Below are 20,581 nucleotides of genomic sequence, written 5' to 3'. Positions count from 1 at the left end.
CACACCGCTACCTTCTCAAAGCTGACACTTGAGCTGTTCACCTCAAACTGAAGCTTGCAGCGGGTGAGCCCAGTCCATGAAGACGTGAGTTCGTAATTCAAATGTTCCATGCTTCAAACTTAAATACCAATAGACAGAGCAGGCCCACCAAAGACTTAAGAAGGGTAACAAGAAAGAGACAATACAAAATAAAGAAGAAAAGGCACCGTTCCTTGAGGAAAAGACTGCTGGTAAAGAATATCCAAAAGGAACTACTTTGTACATGACGCTGAAATATTTTCTAAAATGGCTGTATGCATTTGAAGTCCCCAAAGAAGAGGGTAAGAATTTGTTTTGATCCTTTTCTTCTCCAGCCCTTAACAATGTTTTTTATTTTAGCCATTCTGACACACTTGCTCAATGTCTGAATTAGCATTCTCCTTACTAATAAAGTTCACCATTTTTTTCAAGTTTAATGGTTACTCAGATCTATACTTTTCTTGAAGCACATGTGAAGTTTCTATTTTTCTACTGTGTTTTCTTAATTGGTTTTTTTTTTAAAGATTTTATTTATTTGTCAGAGAGAGAGAGAGCAAGCAAACAGGAGGAGCACCAGGCAGAGGGAATAGCAGGCTCCCTGTGGAGCAAGGAGCCTGGTGTGTGACTTGATCCCGGGACCCTGGGATCATGACCTAAGTTGAAGGCAGACACTTTATCAACTGAGCCACCCAGGCATCCCTCTTCATTGATTTCTACTTTGTGGTTTCATGCGTACCAAATACCTTTTCCCATCTCGTGGCTTGCCTCCTAGCTTTTTGGTTGTTGGTTTTTTGGTTGTTGTTGCTTTAAGATTATATATTTATTTATTTGAGTGAAAAGAGAGTATGTGCATAGAGGGAGAGAGAGTGAGAGAAGTAGACTCCCTGCTGAGCAGAGAGCCGGATGCGGGGGGCCCAATCCCAGGACCCAGAGACTCTGACCTGAGCTGATGGCAGATGCTTTACTGACTGAGCCACCCGGGTACCCATTGCCTCGTAGTTCTTTAATGGTGTTGTAAACTGAATTTAATTGGACTGAATTAATTTTAATGTATCTCAAGTTATCGGTCTTCTCTACATGGTGAGATCATTCCCCATCCCAAGATCAAGATATCCTTCTGTATTAACTTTTAGAAGCATTACTATTCTTTCACATTTATGTCCACAGTATACCACGAACTAATGTCTGTGATGGTACAGCTTTTCCTCTTTCTCTCACATGGACACACAATTGTCCTAGCATATTTTATTGGAAAGACTATTCTTTTCTGGGGCACCTGGGTGGCTCAGTGGGTTAAAGCCTCTGCCTTCGGCTCAGGTCATGATCCCAGGGTCCTGGGATCGAGCCCCATGTCGGGCTCTCTGCTCAGCAGGGAGCCTGCTTCCTCCTCTCTCTCTCTGCCTGCCTCTCTGCCTACTTGTGATCTCGGTCAAATAAGTAAATAAAATCTTTAAAAAAAAAAAAAAAAAGACTATTCTTTTCCAATTACTCTATGGTGCCATCATTGTCATAAATAACACCTATATATACTTGGGTCTATTTCTGAGTTCTCTATTTTATTACATTAATCTATTTGCTTATTCTTGCTTTAATATCACACTGTGTTAATTATTATAACTTTATAATAAATCTTAATATGCAGTGTCCCAAGTTATTCTACCTTGCTCTGACTCAAGAATGTCTCAGCTACTCATTCCCTTTGTTTCTGTACAGATTTTAAAACCAGTTGGTCAATTTCCAAAATAATACTGGTGGTAATTTTAGTTTGAGATATTATAACAGAGGCTTCAAAACCATGAGCATAGTATAATTTCTTTAGTTGGTCAGGTCTTCTTTAATTTCTATCAAGAATATACATAAGGCTTTTTTATTGTGACTTTACTCATTTTTGTTAGACCTATTCCTAGATATTTGGGGGTTCATTTTTGCTATTATATAGATTTTTTATCATTTTTGTTTCTTGTCTATGAACACGTAACTGAATGTTCTGTATTAAACCTTAAAATCTGCAGTCTGTTTCTTCATTATTATAATTTTTCTGTAGGTAGTTTTTTACTCTTTAGGTAAATAAACCTATCGCCTGCAAATAATGACTGTCATCTATCCTTTCTCCTTCCCAACCATATGGCACTAGCCAATACATCTCAAGTTCAAAGTCAAAGAAGAGCCTATCATCCTTCACTTGTTCCAGATTTCAAAATTAAGTTTTCAACAGTTAACCATAAAGCTCAAAGTAATCTGTAAACTTTTTGTAGGTGTAACTTTACCAGATCAAGTAAACTTCCTTCTATTTCTCAGTTTGCTAAAGGTTTTTTTTTTTTCTTTTTGAACCATGAGTGGACGTTTAAATTTATCACATTTGTTTACCATCTATTGAGACAACCATAATATTTCTCTTTAATTCTGTTAGTGCAGTGGATTACAATTATCAAATGTTAAAAAACCTTACATTCCTAAAATAAACTCAAGTTAATCTTGATGCAATATCCTTTTCATAAGTTATTAATTCAGTTTGCTATCACTTTGATGATTTTTTAAAATTTACATTCATAAATGCAACTGGCTTGTAATACCCCCCCTTCTCATAACATGCTTCTTCGGTTTTGGCATCAAAGTTATTCTGGCCTCAAAACGTGCTGAGGTACATTCCCTCTTTTTCTACTCTCCGGATGGGCTTTGTAGAAGACACATTATTTCTTCCTCAAATATTGCATAGAAATCAGTGGTGAAACAACCTGGGGCCTAGAGTTTTTCTCTGTGCAAGGTTTTTAATTATGGATTCAGTTCTTTAATTCAGTTTTTCCAGCCTTTCATATGTCAAGTTTGGTAACCTGTATTTACCTAGAAATACGTCCTAATTAGTTTAAACTTTCAAATTTGTTGATGTAAGCTTAGATCTAATTTTTTTCTCAGTATCTACAGAATCTGTAGTGATGTCCCCTCTTTCATTCCTGACTGGTTATCTATGCTTCCTTGTTCTTTATCAGTCTTCCAGTCCTTTCCAAAAGGTTACTTTTGTTTTTGCTAACAGGGGTAGAAAGACTTAAAAATGACAGTTATTCTTTCACCCCTAAAGGTATCTATGCCACTGCAGTGTAAACTTGTAGCTCATTTCAACCCTTGAGTCTGGGCTAGCACTGTGACTTGTTTTTCCAGTGAAACATAGCAGGAAGAATGACATTCGTGTGAGAAGCCTAAATCTCAATGTTAGCAGCATTTACTCTCTTAGAACCCTATTATTCCCATTTAAAGCAGCTCAGACTAACCTACTAGAAAATGGAGTGACCCAATCACCATCAGTGTCCCAGCCCACAGCCCACAACTCACAGAAACAGAGCTGCCTAGTCAACCTATGTAAGTGACTGCAGATGCAGACCAGAGCTACTTGGCTGAACCCAACCTAAAGAACCAGCCCGCAGAAGAGAAGCAGTACAGCTACATAAATGATGCTTGTTTGGACGTAAGTTACTGGGGTAGCTTATTATAATGCCATGAGACCCACCAGATACAATGATTCTCTTCTTTTCGTGGTTTCTTGTCTTTAATGATTTCTACTCTGAGCTTTATTATTTCCTTCCTTCCATTTCTACTAGGTTTAATGTACCTTTTTTTCAGCTTTCTGAAATGGATGCTTAGCTTACCGCACCTTATTCTTTCCTTATACACTTTTATAGCATTAAGTATTCCTCTAAACTGGCTTTAGCTGCAACCCAAAATTTTGATATGTCGTTATTTCCCTTATCATTCAAATCAAATAATTGATATTTAATATTCAAATGTTTTTCTCATTTCAAACATGAGATTTCCTAATCATCTGTCATTGATTTCTAACTTCTACATTATAAACAGAACACATACTGCGCAGAGTATTAATCATGCACTGTTCAGCGTTTTCACTACAGCATATGGTCAATTTTTCTAAATATTCCACAGGTGCTCAAAAAAAAAGCAAATTCTTCCATGACTACGTCTATTTCTCCTTGTAGTCCTATTTTGCCTTTATTAAACACTATTATTTGATATATACAAATTTTAAATTATTGTAGCCTTTTACCAATACTATTATGAAATGGCCCTCTATCTCCAGAAATACCTTCTGCCATTTGGCCTATAGATATTCAAAGAAGTAAAAATTTTTTGTTTTTCAAAGTGTATCTTTCTTGAACCTGTTACTTTCAATCTTTTGTTATCCTTGTATTTTAAACAGGACTTCTTTAAACAGCATCTCGATGAGTCTGTTTCGTCACCAATCTTGTAATCCTTGAATTTTAACTGGAACACTGAGCCTAGTGCTTTCTACAGGCCAATCCTCCTCTGTGTTCCTTTTTGTTGTTTTTTGTGTGTGGGGCGGGGGAGGGGGGATCAGGGACACAGACAGAAATGAGCATGCTTTTTCCTTTATTTTTCCTATTCGCCTGAAAGTTATATGTTTATGCTAGACATGCATCACTGAATTGTCCAACACTAATGTTACTTTGTACTTTTACCCTTTTCCCATACAATGTAAGGACCCCAGACTATTTAACACCATTTACTCCAATTCAGTTTATATGCCACTGTTTTTCTAAATTTTGTATGCATTTTTAACTCAACAGATTATCATCCTGTACAAATAATGTGCATTTCTATTTACCCACACATTTACCATTTTCATTGCTCTTTATTACTTTCTGTATCTCAGTTTTCCAAAGAAGATCATGTTTCTCCTTCCTAAAAAACACCTTTAAGTATTGCCTTTAGTGAACATCTTCTGGTAATGTAGTCTCTCATTTTTTTCCTCATCTGAAATTATCTTATTTTTGATGGGTACTGAATTCTACTTCAACAGTTATTTTCTTTCAACACCTTAAAGACCCTTTACTTTGTCTCCTGTTTTCTTCCATCATACTTCTGAAAAATGAGCTATTGAGTCCTGACTATGGCTCCTCTAAAGGTAATCTTTTCCCTCATTCACTGCTTTTATGATTTCTTCAACGTTAGTTTTCAAAAGTTTTACTATGATGTGCCTAGGAATGACTTTTGTTTTACAATCCAGTTTCACAAACCTCTGACTTTACCGCTTTTGCTATTAAAGTTCTCAGACGCACTCCTTTCAAACACTGCTTCTGTGCCATTCTCTCTTCTTCTAAAACTCCGACTACATACATTAGACTTTTCTCACTTTCATTTTTCACAGTTTTTCTAACCCTCTGCCTCTCCACGCTGAGTATTTTCTTCCGAGCTACCTTCCAAGTTCACGACTTCTCTCTTCCAATGCTTCTATAATCTTCTGGTAAACCTGTTCATTCCAGTTAAGGAATTTTTCCAGTTCAATTCTTCTTTTACAGTTCCCATTTCCCTGCCATATTTCTCTAACTTATCTTTTGTCTCCTTCTACATACTAAGCATAGCTCTTATAAAATCTAAGTCTGATAATTTTAATACCTAGAGTCCCTGTGGATTTATTTTTATTATTTTGTTGTTTCTTCAGATTTTTGCTAATGTCATCCTATCTTCTTATGATTTGGGTTATTTTCTACTGGGTGCCAGATACTGTACTTACCACAGCTTACAAAAATAATATAAGGCCCAAAATGACCTTACCTTCTTCCACAAAGGATATACATCAGCTTTTCCTAGGGACATTCTATTACTAACAACCCAAGATCACCTCTTAAAACAATTAGATGCTGACACACACTATCTGTGAAAACCTCTGAAATTCTGGTTCACTTTTACTCCTGTAATTCATACCCATCAACACCCCTTCCCCAAGCAAAGACTGGAGATGGGGAAGAGTCCATATAGATAGGTTACAAATTTCAACTTCTGTCCCCCAAAGTTCAGCCTCTCCGCTGTCCTCTCCAGATTTAGAAAACATACCCAGTGAAAGGTTTCTAAAAGCCAGACTTACATCCTTGATTATCTGCCCTCGATCTTCCTGGGGCTCTGATAAGTTCAAGCAAATGTTTCTTTGTCTTGTGTCCTATTTTACTGTAATTGCTCTGAATTTCTAGCTCCAAAGCTACTAACTGGTCTGAATTACTCTGTCAGCCCTTAGAAAAGAGAAGTCCACGGCATTTTTAAAGATGTTGCTTGCCTTTTAACCTAAGGAGATCCAGAACTAACATAATTTCAGGCAGTATGGGGTAAAAATATATCCGAATGAGAGTCTGAGGAAGAGAAATAAGGCACACGCCACAGGAAGTCTATCCGCAAGCCTGGCCCTATGCTGCCTATTCCTACTTACCTGCTACTTCCTAACTCTGCCTTCTTCTTACTTATTTGAGAGCGATAAAGAGAGACAGAGAGAGAGAATGAGCAGGGGAGGGGAGAGAAAAGAGGACTCCTTGCTACGCAGGAGCCTGAAGAGGGGCTAGATCCCATGACCTGAGCTGAAGGCAGACACTTAACTGACTGAGCCACCCAGGCGCACCCCCTAACTCTACCTTTTCATACACACAAATTCCTTACAACTTCACGCCCCTCATCCCCTCAAAACAGCATGAACAGAGACAAGAATCTGCACCTCTCACCTTCCCTCTTTTTGTTTAGTCCGGTTATTTTTTTTTAGTACAACAGTTTTAAATTTAACTCACTAAAACATTTATTCAAGGTCTGCTAAGTGGTACAGTAAAAGAGATGATAGGGATTTAAAAAAGAAGAAAAAAGGAAGAAGTGGAGGAAGAGGAGAAACTCTCCCTGCTCTCATGAAATCTGTGAAAATGCGGTTACTCTATGTGTTACGTTGGCTGTTTCTTAAAATAAGTGGCCTTGTCAGCTCTTCTCTCCCTCAGTAATAGTTGTGCTCTCTACAGATCCTTTTCCAAGGCAACTCATGTACTGGATATACAAATGGAAAAGAATGTCTAGAAAAATACATTAATAAACAGAGATAACTTAGTGCTTCCAATAAGTAATACATAATTATTTGTGTTCTTTGTCAAACTGCTTGGCATAAACTTCGTGACATACACTTAGAAGACCCTTTCTGACACATCCTATTCTTTCACTTATTAAACCTTTTCTGCCAGAACCGTATTATGATTACATAGTCTTCTACCACAACTAAGTAATCCTCACAGTTATTATCTAAATAGGAAATGTTTTAAAACCAGTCAAAACCAATGTATTAAAACTGCAAAACAAAATTTTCCTAACCTAAAAAATGAAACAATCTCTACTGCCCAAAAACCAACAAACAGCTCAAGTGTGTTAAAGTGCATGCCACTGGGATTCTAACACAATTGAAACTGTCAAGGTCATCCTTCTCAAAATGCTGTAAGAATAAAAAAAAAAAAAAAATTATCATAGCAGCTGCTTTGTCTACTGCAACCAATTTCCAAGTTAATATCATGTGCCTTGCATTAAAATTCACTCCGTGTTGATTTATCATGCTGGTTCTGCGGCTTCATTCAATTAAAACAATGTCACAATACAGTCAAAGAAAATCATTTCAAACAGCCCAAGTTAACTGCAACTTTGAAGGCCAAAAAAAGGAAAGAAGGAAAGAAGAAGAAGAGACATTCATAAACCCCACTGTTTAAGTAAAGACCTTCTCTGTGGCTCACCAATTCTATTTCTGCCTGATGGCATGTTATTTTCTGAAGAAGAGGTTAACAACAATCATGTCTAATGCTATTAGCTGCTGCTCACTTCATTTTAAATAGAAATGACAGATTTTTCACAATGACAAAATAGAAAGTAATATGGCAAATCTTTCCATTAACCTTTTAAGAAATCTACAATTAAAGAGAAAATCTTCTGTCAAACACGTAACTAATAAAACACGGCTTTCCAAAAGCATTTCAGTGAAACACTAAGAGGTGTTAAAGAGCAATTTCTGCTTAAAATTTTATAAAAATAAATTTTAAGAGAACATGTACTTCTTTGCCTTATATTTTGCATAACAGATTGATAATCTTTTTAAATACGGTTTCTGGTGCTTCTACGGTGTAAGACACCTTACAACCTTATATTGTATTTCATATATGACATAGTAGGCATGAAACACACACACAAATGTCTATTTGTTGAACTCTTTCTCTTAGGAAGTAACAAAAAATATACCAACTCTAATGCAGTCAACATTAGTGAGCTTATCTTATGCAAATATGTTAAGACGAAAGAAGAGTCATGGTATTTTGGGCAGTACAACTGGTTTTATTTTAAAATACCAGAATGGGGACACCTGGGTGGCTTAGTCAGTTATACATCCAACTCTTAATTTTGGCTCAGTCATGATCTCAGGGTTGTGAGACTGAGTCCCAAGTTGGGCTCTCCCTCTACTCCTCCCTCACAATGCATATTCTCTCCCCACCCTTAAAAATATATAAATAAAATAAAATACCAAAATGATATTTTGTTTGTTTTACTGATTGGCTCTAGACTTATCGCACTTAGAGAGAAAATATTAATACAGATTAAATTTGAAAGTTTGCTGTGTCTATAGTCATTCACCATGAATAGCACAATGTTCTTTCAGTATTCAAAAACCACTATCCCATGCAGCAAAGCTGCTCTTGTCATTTAGGAACAAATGAAGTTTCAACATGTCTTTTGATTTTCATGTTCATCTACTTATTAACACAAATGCAGAAACCAACCAATATTCTTGTCAGAACTATACTCATTTATCAATTCAAACATAGGTTTTAGCCAGAGATACAAAAGTTCAGCAAAAATCAACAAAAGCATTGTGTAAAACACATACAAACACACTCCAAAAGCAAAAAATAGATTGAATATATCAAAATGTCTTGTGCTGGGGTGCCTGGGTGGCTCAGGGGGTTAAGCCTTCGGCTCAGGTCATGATCTCAGGGCCCTGGAATGGAGCCCCACATTGGGCTCTCTGCTCAGCAGGGAGCCTGCTTCCCCTCTCTTCTGCCCTCGCCTGCTCTCTGCCTACTTATGATCTCTCTCTCTCTCTTCTGTCAAATAAATAAATGAAATCTTAAAAAAAAAAAGTCTTGTGCTTTTGGGGGAGATAAATGTCTTATCCCTTTTCCATCTCCATATTAATTCTTGACAAGCAGCCAGTAAGTCTTCTTACGCTACACAATAATTTTTACAGGAACCATTTTGTAAATCTTCATATATTAGGCCTTTATAATCATCATCTACTAATGGCACAATGCTATGCAAGAAAAGGCATTTGTACCAGCAGATGTAAGGGTGGGGGAAACAGAACTAGTAATAACTAAAATATGAAATCTGTGGCATATAAAATGTGTATAACCTAAATTTTAGGAAGTCCTCATCATTTGAGCATAGATAAAACTGGGAAAGAAGCTGAAACCACTCTGGAAACAAACAGGTTAGTAAAACAGATGATTATTTTTCTAGAAGCTAAATAATAATAACTGCATTGGAAAACAAACATTATTTAAGCAATTAAAATAAAAATATGAGGGGCGCCTGGGTGGCTCAGTGGGTTAAAGCCTCTGCTTTCGGCTCAGGTCATGATCCCAGGGTCCTGGGATCAAGTCCTGCATCAGGCTCTCTGCTCAGCAGGGAGCCTGCTTCCCCGGCCTCTCTGCCTGCCTCTCTGCCTACTTGTGATCTCTCTCTGTCAAATAAATAAATAAAATCTTTAAAAAATAAAAATAAAATAAAATAAAAATATGAAAGCCAACAAGAGTTTCATGACACAAGTAAATGACACAAGAGTTTTAGGACATAATTTTTGACAGTGTAAAGTCCAAACTCCTATACACCAGGCTCTTTAAAAAGTCTCTAACTACTTTTTAAACCTTTGTTTTTGCTGTTACCTGCATGTTTAGCCACATAATTCACTGTCCTATAAAAAAATGGGGAGTACTTTTTGTTTTTAAGGCAGATAGTTTTAATTTTTCTTTCCTTTCTGAAATACCTTTCTTCCTCCTTCGCTCCCTCAAAACATGTCAAATCCTCCTCAACATACAATACTGAGTTCAAGTGTTCCTCTTCCTGTGATTTTCTGAATTCTTTGATTCCTAGAGACAGTTGTTTTCCTCTCCAAAGTGAGGATTTTAGAGCACTATATAAGCACCCCTCTCGCAGGCCCTACCACATGATATGCAAGGATGTACATACATGTCTCTTGCAGATCATCCCATGAGCCAGAAACCAGTACCTGGTCCTCTTTATTATTATTTTTCATCCACAATGACTCACACAATATATAGCACACAGACAAAGCTAATATTTACTCAATTATTGGCTAATACAATTTCAAAGTGTTCACAGAAATCATGTAGGCTTTTTCATTCTCATGGTAAAAAATTAAATCACTAAGTCATATGCAGCACAGGAACTCTTCCAAATTTCAGAAATTTCTCAAATAAGCCTGATGGACTGATTTCAGGATAAACTCCAAATGACAAAACCAATGATGTCACAGAAACAAAATGCTATCTGCACTTTCCATTTCAATATGGAAGTATCATGAGTGCAATGACTAGGTCACTCAACATCTCCTAGGTGCTGACTACACTGAAGTATGTTTTATTAAGAGTGTTCTAGTATGAACTAGCTTCTATGCTCAGCACTTTATGTGCATTAAGTCACTTCATCCTCATAACACTGCTGAAAGACAGTTACCATTAGCATTAATGTTTAATACATGAGAGGTGACAAGAGTAGCTAGCCCCTATCCTAGAACACCTAGATTGCATACAGAGTTTGGACACTTAATTAGTACAGTATAATGCCCCTCTTCTTCTTCTTCTTTTTTTTTTTTTTAATTTTATTTATTTATTTGACAGGCAGAGATCACAAGCAGGCACAGAGGCAGGCGGAGAGAAGGGAGGAAGCAGGCTCCCTGGTAAGGAGAGAGTCGGATGCGGGGCTTGATCCCAGGACCCCGGGATCATGACCTGAGCCGAAGGCAGAGGCTTTAACCCGCTGAGCCACCCAGGCGCCCCAATGCCCCTCTTCTAAAGACCTAAAAATTATACATCCTAATCACACCAGAAACTCACGTTTAGTTTTCTCACTCAAAATGTCTGATAAAACATTTATAAAAACTCTCTTCAGATTCAGGTTTACTTTCAGAGTCCAACTGTGGTTTTTTAAATAATTCCTTCTCCACTTAAATCTCAAAATTTAGGATTACTGTATCACTGTTACATAACCATACCTTGATATTTTCATCTTTTACTGATTGGGATCACTGCCTTAACAATCATGATATACATCTTTAGCATAACTGAACCTTTTATAGGAATGAAAGCCTTTATGTTTTTATTACTTCATCCATTTATTTCAATAAAAAATACAGTAATTTCAAAAAAGAGAGAAAGAGAAGAATATGATAATCTGAGTTAAAACTGAGCTTACAAGTGTGACTTCAAACCCAGAAGATGAGTCTAGGAGATTAAATATATAGTTCAGGTCCTCGTTACTGTGTAACAGGATGACGGCCATAACAGGTACTATGAGGGCAGGAAATGCATCTTTTCATATTCTTGTGCCTGGTGCCTAGCACAGGTCACACACAAGTCTGAGATAAAAGAATGATGCCAAAATGTTACTGGTTTGTGCTCAGATCTCTTCAGTCTTCATGCTTTCACTTTTCAAATTTTCACTTTCTCTTTTGCTTTAATCTGTTAAAACTGCAAATTTATACGGCTTTCATACAATTTATAAATAAAAAGGCAAGAGACTAATCAGAGCAATCATTGTTCTCTAACCCCAAAGAATACAATACATACACACTTCTTTAAAGCTTAATCAATTCCTTACAAAATAGTAAAAAAAAAAAAAAAAAAAAATTATCACACCAATATGAAACATGGAGATGGCCAAGGTCATGCTAAGTAGGTTGCTTACCTGATGATACCGTTTTTGGACTTGGGGAAAACAGTTTTCTACGGTAGGTCAAAACGAGATTTCAGGAAGTGCCTAATTTACTTACAAACTACTTGTTTTGAAGGGCTGAATTTATTAAGACATACAATGCTTTCCCAATGAAATAATTAACTGAATTTAGTTCTAAGGCTACTTGCTGAAATGTCTGATTGCAATGTTCTTAGAGTAAAGCTAAGGCAGGTTCCACTGAAAACTAGTTTTCCGCTGAAATTCAAACCAAAAGTTAAGTATAAATGCTGAGCTCATTCACTCATAAAATAAACTTAGGTCTTCTACTATAAGCAAGCAACTAAGATGGGTGGTCAAGCTCAAGTGATAGAACCTTCAACTACCCCAAAGCCCATTCTGTTTGCCGATTTTGGAGGGAAGGAAGAGGGTTAGAATTAGGAAGATTGTATTACTGACTGCTTCACTCAATTCCAGGAGGCCATGCTATCTCAAGATGGGCCAACAGTCTATCCACATCTCAAACTTTCCTTTAATAGCTAAGAGAAACACTTCGAAGTTTCTGGAATATGAATAGCCCTGAGAATCTGGTTTCACTCCAATTTTTATTACATTCCTGTGGTTATTTCAGGGACAATCTTAGATATATGGAGGTTAGATATCAGTGATAAGGTACTGAACTGACTGCGAAGTCTCTTACAACAATAATTTAACTGTATCAGATCCTAAGAAAGTTCTTGGATAAATCACAGACAAAACGTTTTATCTCAGGTGGGCCTGGAAAACACTTGCCTGGTAATAATCCCCTAAAAGCAAACTCGTTTCCAAATCTATTCTAAATACTAATTCTTCTTAAATATTAAAATGTATTACCTAAATAAAGCTTAAAAATTTAAGACTCTGAGAAGACTTATTATTTTTAAAATTGTAAACTTTGAGAAAGCCTGAGGTAAACAAATTTTGTTTTCAGAATGTCTTGAAATCCCTTTTCAAATAACTTCTATTAGCAACCTAAGCAATTTTAATATCTCTCAGGCCATAAAAACCCTAAGTAAATATTTGATACACAGCAGGCCTTAATATGCCCTGGTAGAGTAAAATAAAAAGGAAACTTCCAAATCAAAACTAGAAAGACAGAAGTCATGAAACTAACCCTCACTAAATTATCTGTTTAAAGTTCAGAGTCAACTGTTAACAGTGTCTCTACCTAAAACATAAAGATATGCTCACTTTCATCAAATAGCACTGTTAAATTAAAAACTCCAACAGATTAATATATAATCTGAAGTATTTCACAGCTCTACTCAATATTCCTAAAAATCAACAATCCATCATTAATAGTTTAACATGTAAACTATCAGAGAGACAGAGATATGCAGATCTTACTTTTGTTTTATATTTCACTCATAATTAAGATCGTATATAGGCAAAAATTAAGCCTTAACCTAGGTAATGAAAAAGGAGACTTTGCAGATTATTAAATTTGGATTTAATGTCCATTTGTTTCTCAAGAGAACAAAGGCAAAAGTAGTTTATATGAAGACTCTCGAAGACTTGATTAATTCTTTCAACAAGTAAGGAAGCCACAATAGTCAAAGGAGCAACGGCCTAATGAAAGGTAACTGTACCGACTCCTGTTCTCCTCAAAGCCCATCCCAAACAAGCGACAGTTCAACAGCCAATGTGCAAGAGACAACCTTGAGAAACAGGAAAAAAATCAACAATCTTACACTATGTACTAAATCAGAAGCTGTGATTAGCCAAATTTAGGAAAACTGAATTGAAAGGCAACTTAAAACTCTTGCTCCACCATTAACACAGACTATTCCTATGAGACTACAGGAAGTGATGAGCAATATTATAAACCTGTATTACTAATTACAGCTGCCAGGCTGGGATCCTTCTTGGAAAAAATATTGAAATTGCATTTATCTCAGGCTCCCTGCTCAGCAAGGAGTCTGCTTCTCCTTCTCCCTCTGCCCTTCCCCAGTCCCTGCATGTTCTCTCTCGCTCTCTCAAATAAACAGTATCTTTTAAAAAAAAAATGAAAATGCATTTAACCATCTTACAAACCTCTGACAACGGTCATCATAATAGCCTGCACCCAAGATATAAATTTCAAAGCTATAATCATTAAAAACAAACTCATTTTAAAAATGTAAAAAAAATCAGTTATCTTCATATTTAATATTTAGAGAAAGTTTCACTAATTTCATATCACATCCCAAGCAAAGAGTTTAGCAATCTAATCTGTTCATGTGTGTACTACACAACTAAGATCCTTAACAGCTAGACCTTCACAATATTTGGGACTTATCTACCACTGAGGCTAATCCTATAAAACAATATCTCACAACTCAAAATTGAATAACTAGGCAAATTTAATGAGAGAATTATTACTGACTCATTGAAACATAACATCTTCTATTTATATCAATAAGAGTTAACTTCATTTGCATACCGCTTTGTAAGATCTCCATGGATTCGGACAAGTCCTTAATAACTTAACCAGCCAAATTACCAGTTTGATGGCCTACGTTTAACTTTAATCTTCTTCATGTCTGTCACTTTATGAATGTATGATAAAGTTACATATTCTTTTTTTTTTTAAGATTTTTTATTTATTTAACAGACAGAGATCACGAGTAGGCAGAGAGGCAGAGAGAGAGAGGAGGAAGCAGGCTCCCTGCCAAGCAGAGAGCCCAATGTGGGGCTCGATCCCAGGACCCTGAGATCATGACCTGAGCTGAAGGCAGAGGCTTTAACTCACTGAGCCACCCAGGCGCCCCTAAACTTAAATATTCTTGAATGATTTAATGTAATATATGTTATCTTTCATTCAAGACCGTGGACTCCTTCAAGGACAGGAAATTTTTTTCATGTTCATGATCACAAGAACCATACTGAGTACAGTATCAGATGCCATACATTTGTTATCTTTATTCTTCCGAACAATTTTATGAGGTGGACCTTATAATTTAGTGAACAAGGAAACAGATTCTAAAAAGTTAACATGATACCTCAAAGCCAGTATGACAGTAGAGACTATTTTTCAGCAAGTATTTATTCCAGTCCCCTTCTCACTATGGACTGAATGGCCTGTCAATGCAGTTTCTTAATTTCAGTGCTACTGACATTTGGGGTAAGATAATCTTTTGTCGTGAAGGGGCTTCCCTGTTCATTTTAAGATGTTCAGCAATATCCCTGGCATTTACCTACTAGATGCCACCAGCATCTCCACCACCTGTGGTTTTGCCAACCCAGTATATGTCCAGATACTGTCAAATTCTGAGAGGGGCAAACTCATCCACAGTGGACAATCACTGGGCTAATGCATCGTTAGCAGACAGGAGCAGAGGCCTCTCACATGCTTAAGCAGTTTGGTGTGGCTCTGGTACTCCAGGGCCCTGCCATAAGAGCATGCTACTAGCTGCTGTCCCTTCAGACTGAGCCCAACAAGAACACAAAGATCTAAGCCCAGTGGCAGCTGGCATAGGTCAAGTTCAGCTAAGCCTAATCAGTAGAATCTCAGCCACCATACAGTAAAGGCTCAAGAGCACAAAAACCAATGCTTGTTATATTAAGCCAGTAAGTTTTAGAGTAATTTATTATGGCGTATTATTATGGCAACTGTTGACAAATACAGCCGCAAGGGAGTAAAGCCAAGATTCAAAACTGAAGTCTGTCTGGCTCAAAAACCCACTGTTACCCAACTATGTCAAAGAGTTTTTCTCAACAGAATTAATATCCCCACCTCCAGCATGTGTTTGGTACACAACAGAGATGCAATAAAAGCTCGCTTTGTTAATAAATATAAATAATGGATGTGAATTTTTAGCCAATTTTCAGTTCATTTTCAATATGCTACTCTTATACCTCCAAATTAACACTTTTATAAAGTAAGTTGCTATGTGCAGACGCAAAGGACAAGTTTAAAATAAAAGCTTAGCAGTATTTCAAAGAGTGAGGCTTTCACACAGATACGCACAACAAATATTTATTGTACATCTACCATTCACCAGACACCATTCTAGGCAGTGAGAATACAAAAAGAGACAAAATCCCCACCCTCATAGACCTTGCATTCTGGTTAACACTTACACAGTGTAACGACATTTTCCAAGTGCTTCATGTGTATTAACTCACTTCTTCTAACTCCTTGTATACCTGTGAGAGACTTACTACCTCCTTATATAGGTGAGAAAATGGAGAACCATAAATGACAAGTAATTTGCCCAAAGTTACAAAGTAAGTTGGCAGAGCCAGTCAAGGGTCTGGGTTTGCATCCATACTTTTTAAACTACTATGTCATATGCCCCTTCAAAGCTCTAATAACAAGCAGGGACACCTGGGTGGCACAATCAGTTGAGTGTCCGACTCTTGGTTTTCGCTCAGGTGGAGATCTCAGGGACATGAGACTGAGCCAGGCATCGGACTCCGAGCCCAGTGCAAGTCTGCCTGAGATTCTCTCTCCCTTTTCCCCTCCTGCCCACACTCCCCACCAGGTTCACGTGCATGTGCGCGCGCGCGCGCTCTCTCTCTCTCTCGCTCTAAAATAAATGTAAAATAATAAAAGCCATTTGAGTCAAATAGGATGAATTCACAAAATCAAACCTATATACAAATGGTGTGGGTGGAAGAGAACCGTATGAAATTATCTCTAAGATGCAGAAAGTGAAGAAAAGCAAGAAAAGGAAGAATGCATCTTTTTTTCACTGTGGCCAATATCTAATTCATAATTTTGAAATAAATCTTTTCCCATACTGCCATAATCTGATTCCCCTGTTTTATTTGAGAACTATTTCCTTTTTCTCAAAAGGTGACATAAAGTTCCTAATAAGAGCACAAAACAGTTACTGCTCATTTGGTATATATTAATAACCTCAAAGAAAAATAATTCTTAAATTCTTGTAACAAATATTAACTTTACTTTGTCGGAAAGAGAGAGAGAGAGCATGCCCACACACGTGAGCTTGGGGATGAGGGGGGCAAAGGGAAAGGGAGAAAGAGATCTTAAGCAGACACCATGCCTAGCACGGAGCCCAAGGCAGGGCTCGATCTCAGGACCCTGAGATCATGACCTGAGCCAAAACCAAGAGTCCGAACGTAAGCCACCCAGGCACCACAACTAACTTAATTCTTGTAATAGAACTCTTGTATTAAATATACCTTAAATTCCTGTAAGGTATTGAAAAAATTACCTATAAGACCACAATGGTTTAAATCCATGTCAATGCTCTTATGAATTGTAACTAAATTTCTCATTTTAAAAGCTTTGTTAAAATACATATTGTTGGATGCCAAAAGTCATCCACAACTCATAAACCCACCTACCTATTTGATATGCCCACACCTGGACATCTGACTTCAAACTCAACATGGCTACATCAGAACTGCTGAATCCCCTCCTGCCTGATGGGCTCCTGCCTCAGTCTTTCTACCTTAGGAACTGGTGATTCTGTTCCTCCAACTGATCAAAACCTGCAAGTTATTCCTGACTTTCCTTCACACTCTATAGCCCATGTATCAGCAAATGCTACCGGCTCTAAGTTAACAATCTATGCAGGATCCAAGAATTTCTTTTGTTTTTGTTTTTTTTTAAATAAAGATTTTAGTATTTATTTATTATTTGAGAGAGAGTGAGTGCACGAGGAGGAGTAGGGCCAGAAGGAGAAGCAAACTCCTCAATGAGCAGGGAGACCCACTCAGAACTTGATCCTGGAATTCCAGGATCATGACCCGAGCTAAAGGCAGTCGCTTAACGCACTGAGCCACCCAAAAACCAAGAATTTCTAAGACCTCTTGTTCAAGCTTCTCTTCTACTCCCTGAGCTGGTGTCCCACTGCCCACAGCAACCAGAATGAATCCATTAAAACCGCACTCAGCCCATTACCACTCTTCAGCTCAAAACATCTGAATGGCTTCCCACGTCACTCAACAGTATCTGAAATCCCTATAGGGGCTCACAGCCCCTACATGAGATGGCCCCTCTGCTAACTCTCTAATCTTGAATCTTACCACACTTCCCAAGCACACTCGTGCCTCAGGAATTACACATGCTGCGCACTCTGCCCGGAATGGTCTTCCCCCAGATAATTTTCATGCCTTTCTCCCCATCACGTCAGTCATGTCTCTGCATTTCCTCCATCTTGTAAGAGATAAATTTACTATAAATACAGTCATCATTTACATGCTTAGCCCACCTTATTTTTTTTCAATAGCACTGACTGCACTTAAAGTAAATATTCATTTGTTTATTTCCCATCTCTGCCACTGCATTGTCTGCTCCACAAGAGCAGAGGTACTGTTTAATTCAGCACTGTACCCACCTCTTGAACAATCCTTGGCAAAAGAGCCACCTGTTAGCCCCTCTTATTCTGATGATAAACAAGTAAGAGCAGCGCTCCTCAAACTTTAACGTGCACCATAATCCATGACAGGGCTTGGAAGGCAGACTGCGAGGCCTCAGCCCTCAGGTTTCTGATTCAACTAGTCTGGGGTAGGGCTGGAACATTTGTAAGTTCCCAGAAGGCATGGATACCATAGTCTGGAGACCACATATTGAGATCCACTGACCTGGACAATGTTACACCGCCTAACAGCTGTCAGCAACAGGAGCTGACCACGGCAATGAATCTCAACTGGTGAAGAAAGACGGGAACAGAGTGCAAAGTTACCTACTACTGCACCCACGCTATGAAATACATCTCTTCTCACTTGGAGGATTATATCAAACATGCCTTTAAATAATGCAATAGAAGTATCACCTTCCCCGAACAGGATTTTTTCCACAAGAACACAGACCAAGCAGACAGGATTATTTTCTCTAACATCTTATGATCTTATGTATTCTGTGTTGATGACTAGTGCTGAAACTTTGTCTTTTAAACAAACAGATGAGAAAGTAAATATCCTTTAGGAGATACTGAAACGCCCAACAGCAGTGCACACCAACTGCAAGAGCTGTCAAATCGTAACTTCCCGCCTCCGGGAATCACTGCAGTCGAGGGTGGGGCCAGAGTCATCATGTCTAGGTTTTATTAGTTAACCTTCCATCTGGTCCAAAACACACTTTCCCTGCTAAGAATCTGAAGTTTTAAGATAAAGTGTAGGAAGCACTGACATCAAATTATGTTAAAAGCAAGGGTCTCAAAGAAAAGGCTGAATTCCTAGTGCTGAGGTTCTCAAAGCTGTATGGTCTATCATGGCCCCTCTCTTACAGGAGGCTTTGCTGTCCAGCCACTTCCTTTAATCCTATGATACCCAATTACCTTCCAACAAACTCCTTGCCTACGTTATCCAGAATTGTTTATATATATGCAACCAAAAATACTTACAAAGTAAATATATTAGCCTTATAGAAAATTGTATTAGAAATGCAACTTGTGAAATGTCAAAGCTTTTTTCCATTAATCCAACTTAAGACATTTATTTTCCATCTTTACACAAGCAGACTGTCCATATAATCAATGAATCTTACAATATACATCACATTTTGACCTCACAATACCAATTTCTTTTTGCAGAATCAGAATAGTTTTTGCTTTCAGAATAGTTCTCTGAAACCTAGCAAAATACCAACAGTTTGCCTTTCAGAAGGCACTGGAACCAATTATGTACAAATATTATGCACATTGGAAGTCCATGGTGAACCACCACCAAATAAGGTTCTTGTGTTAAATTCCTTACTCTGATGGAAATAAATAGAAAAACAAATTAAAACGTACCAAACAGCAAGTGCTCCTCAGAAAAATAAAGAGAATTAGGTGAAACAATGAGTAACTAGATTGCTTTAGATAAAATAGTGAGGGGAGGCTTCTCGGAGTAACATTTGGGCTAAAATCTTAACCATAAAAAGAAGCCAGCCAGTATACAGCTAACATAAACATACTTAGGCTGGGAATAGACCTGACTTGTTCTAACAGCCAATGTGACTACAGTGTATTTAGGAGAGGGAAACTCACTTAAGATGAGGTCAGAGAGATATAAAGAACCATACGACATAGCGCTTTGTAACAAACAAGAATTTGGAGCTAATTATAAATTAAGTGGTACGGGACAAGGCGGCTACTTGTAACGAGATGTTTATGGAGAATATCTGAGGAAGAAACAGGAATGAAAAAGACAAAAGAAAAAAATTATGAACAATGGTTATCATAAAAATTTTGGAGCTGAAAGGAAGCTTAGCTGTCACATAGTCCAACTTCTCATTTTACTGAAAGGATGACATAGCCCAGGCTGTGGCTTCTCTGAGGTCAGATTAAAAATGAGAAGAGAATTGTATTTGGTGCTCTCTGCGACATTCAGGCCAAATCTCTTTCTGTAATTCTGGCCTCAGTATGAAATCTAAAACCAAGTCTTTACCACGCGCATTTCCAAAAGTGACAACAGCAGCCATTAAATGAAAATATATCTAAAAAAATTTTTTAACTGTCCACACCAAATTAATACCTCTAGTATTAACCTTCCCTCAGATGACATTTTTTAAAGCAGCTGACAATGCTTAAGTATTTGTCACCAGATACATCCCTTCCCAAAGTATATGAAGCAGAAAAAAAAATTGAATAAGACAACAAAATATACTTACATCTGGATATTCTTTTACAGGCACATAAAGTTTCTCTTGTAACTGAACAATAGGTCCCACAGCATCAGGCAATTCTGCACTCCTTTTCTCTGTACTGCCATTTAATGTGTCATTGTACATGTCTTTCCGTACTCTGCTAATTTCTGTTAAAAGTAAAAATTTTAAATGTGTTAGACAAAAAAATATTCTTGCTAGTCGAGG

At 37.4% G+C, this 20,581-nt stretch overlaps 1 protein-coding gene across 7 annotated transcripts in view; it reads right to left on the bottom strand.

Annotated features, from left to right (window-relative positions):
• The window catches only part of QKI (QKI, KH domain containing RNA binding), a 154,274-nt gene that overhangs the window by 97,027 nt on the left and 36,666 nt on the right, over nt 1-20,581 (bottom strand). For all 7 annotated transcript variants that reach the window (XR_004380253.1, XM_032837176.1, XM_032837180.1 and 4 more), the window contains exon 2: nt 20,381-20,523. Coding sequence is in view for 6 of the 7 variants with exons in the window: in XM_032837176.1 (XP_032693067.1) it covers nt 20,381-20,523 (143 nt within the window). In the remaining variant the exon portion in view is untranslated. The remainder of the gene's footprint in view (nt 1-20,380; nt 20,524-20,581) is intronic.

Source organism: Lontra canadensis, unplaced genomic scaffold (genome assembly GCF_010015895.1).
Source record: "Lontra canadensis isolate GAN:19392208 unplaced genomic scaffold, GSC_riverotter_1.0 scaffold97, whole genome shotgun sequence".
NCBI lineage: Eukaryota > Metazoa > Chordata > Mammalia > Carnivora > Mustelidae > Lontra > Lontra canadensis.
The sequence above is the reverse complement of the archived record's forward strand: the minus strand, read 5'-3'. Positions and strand labels throughout refer to the sequence as shown.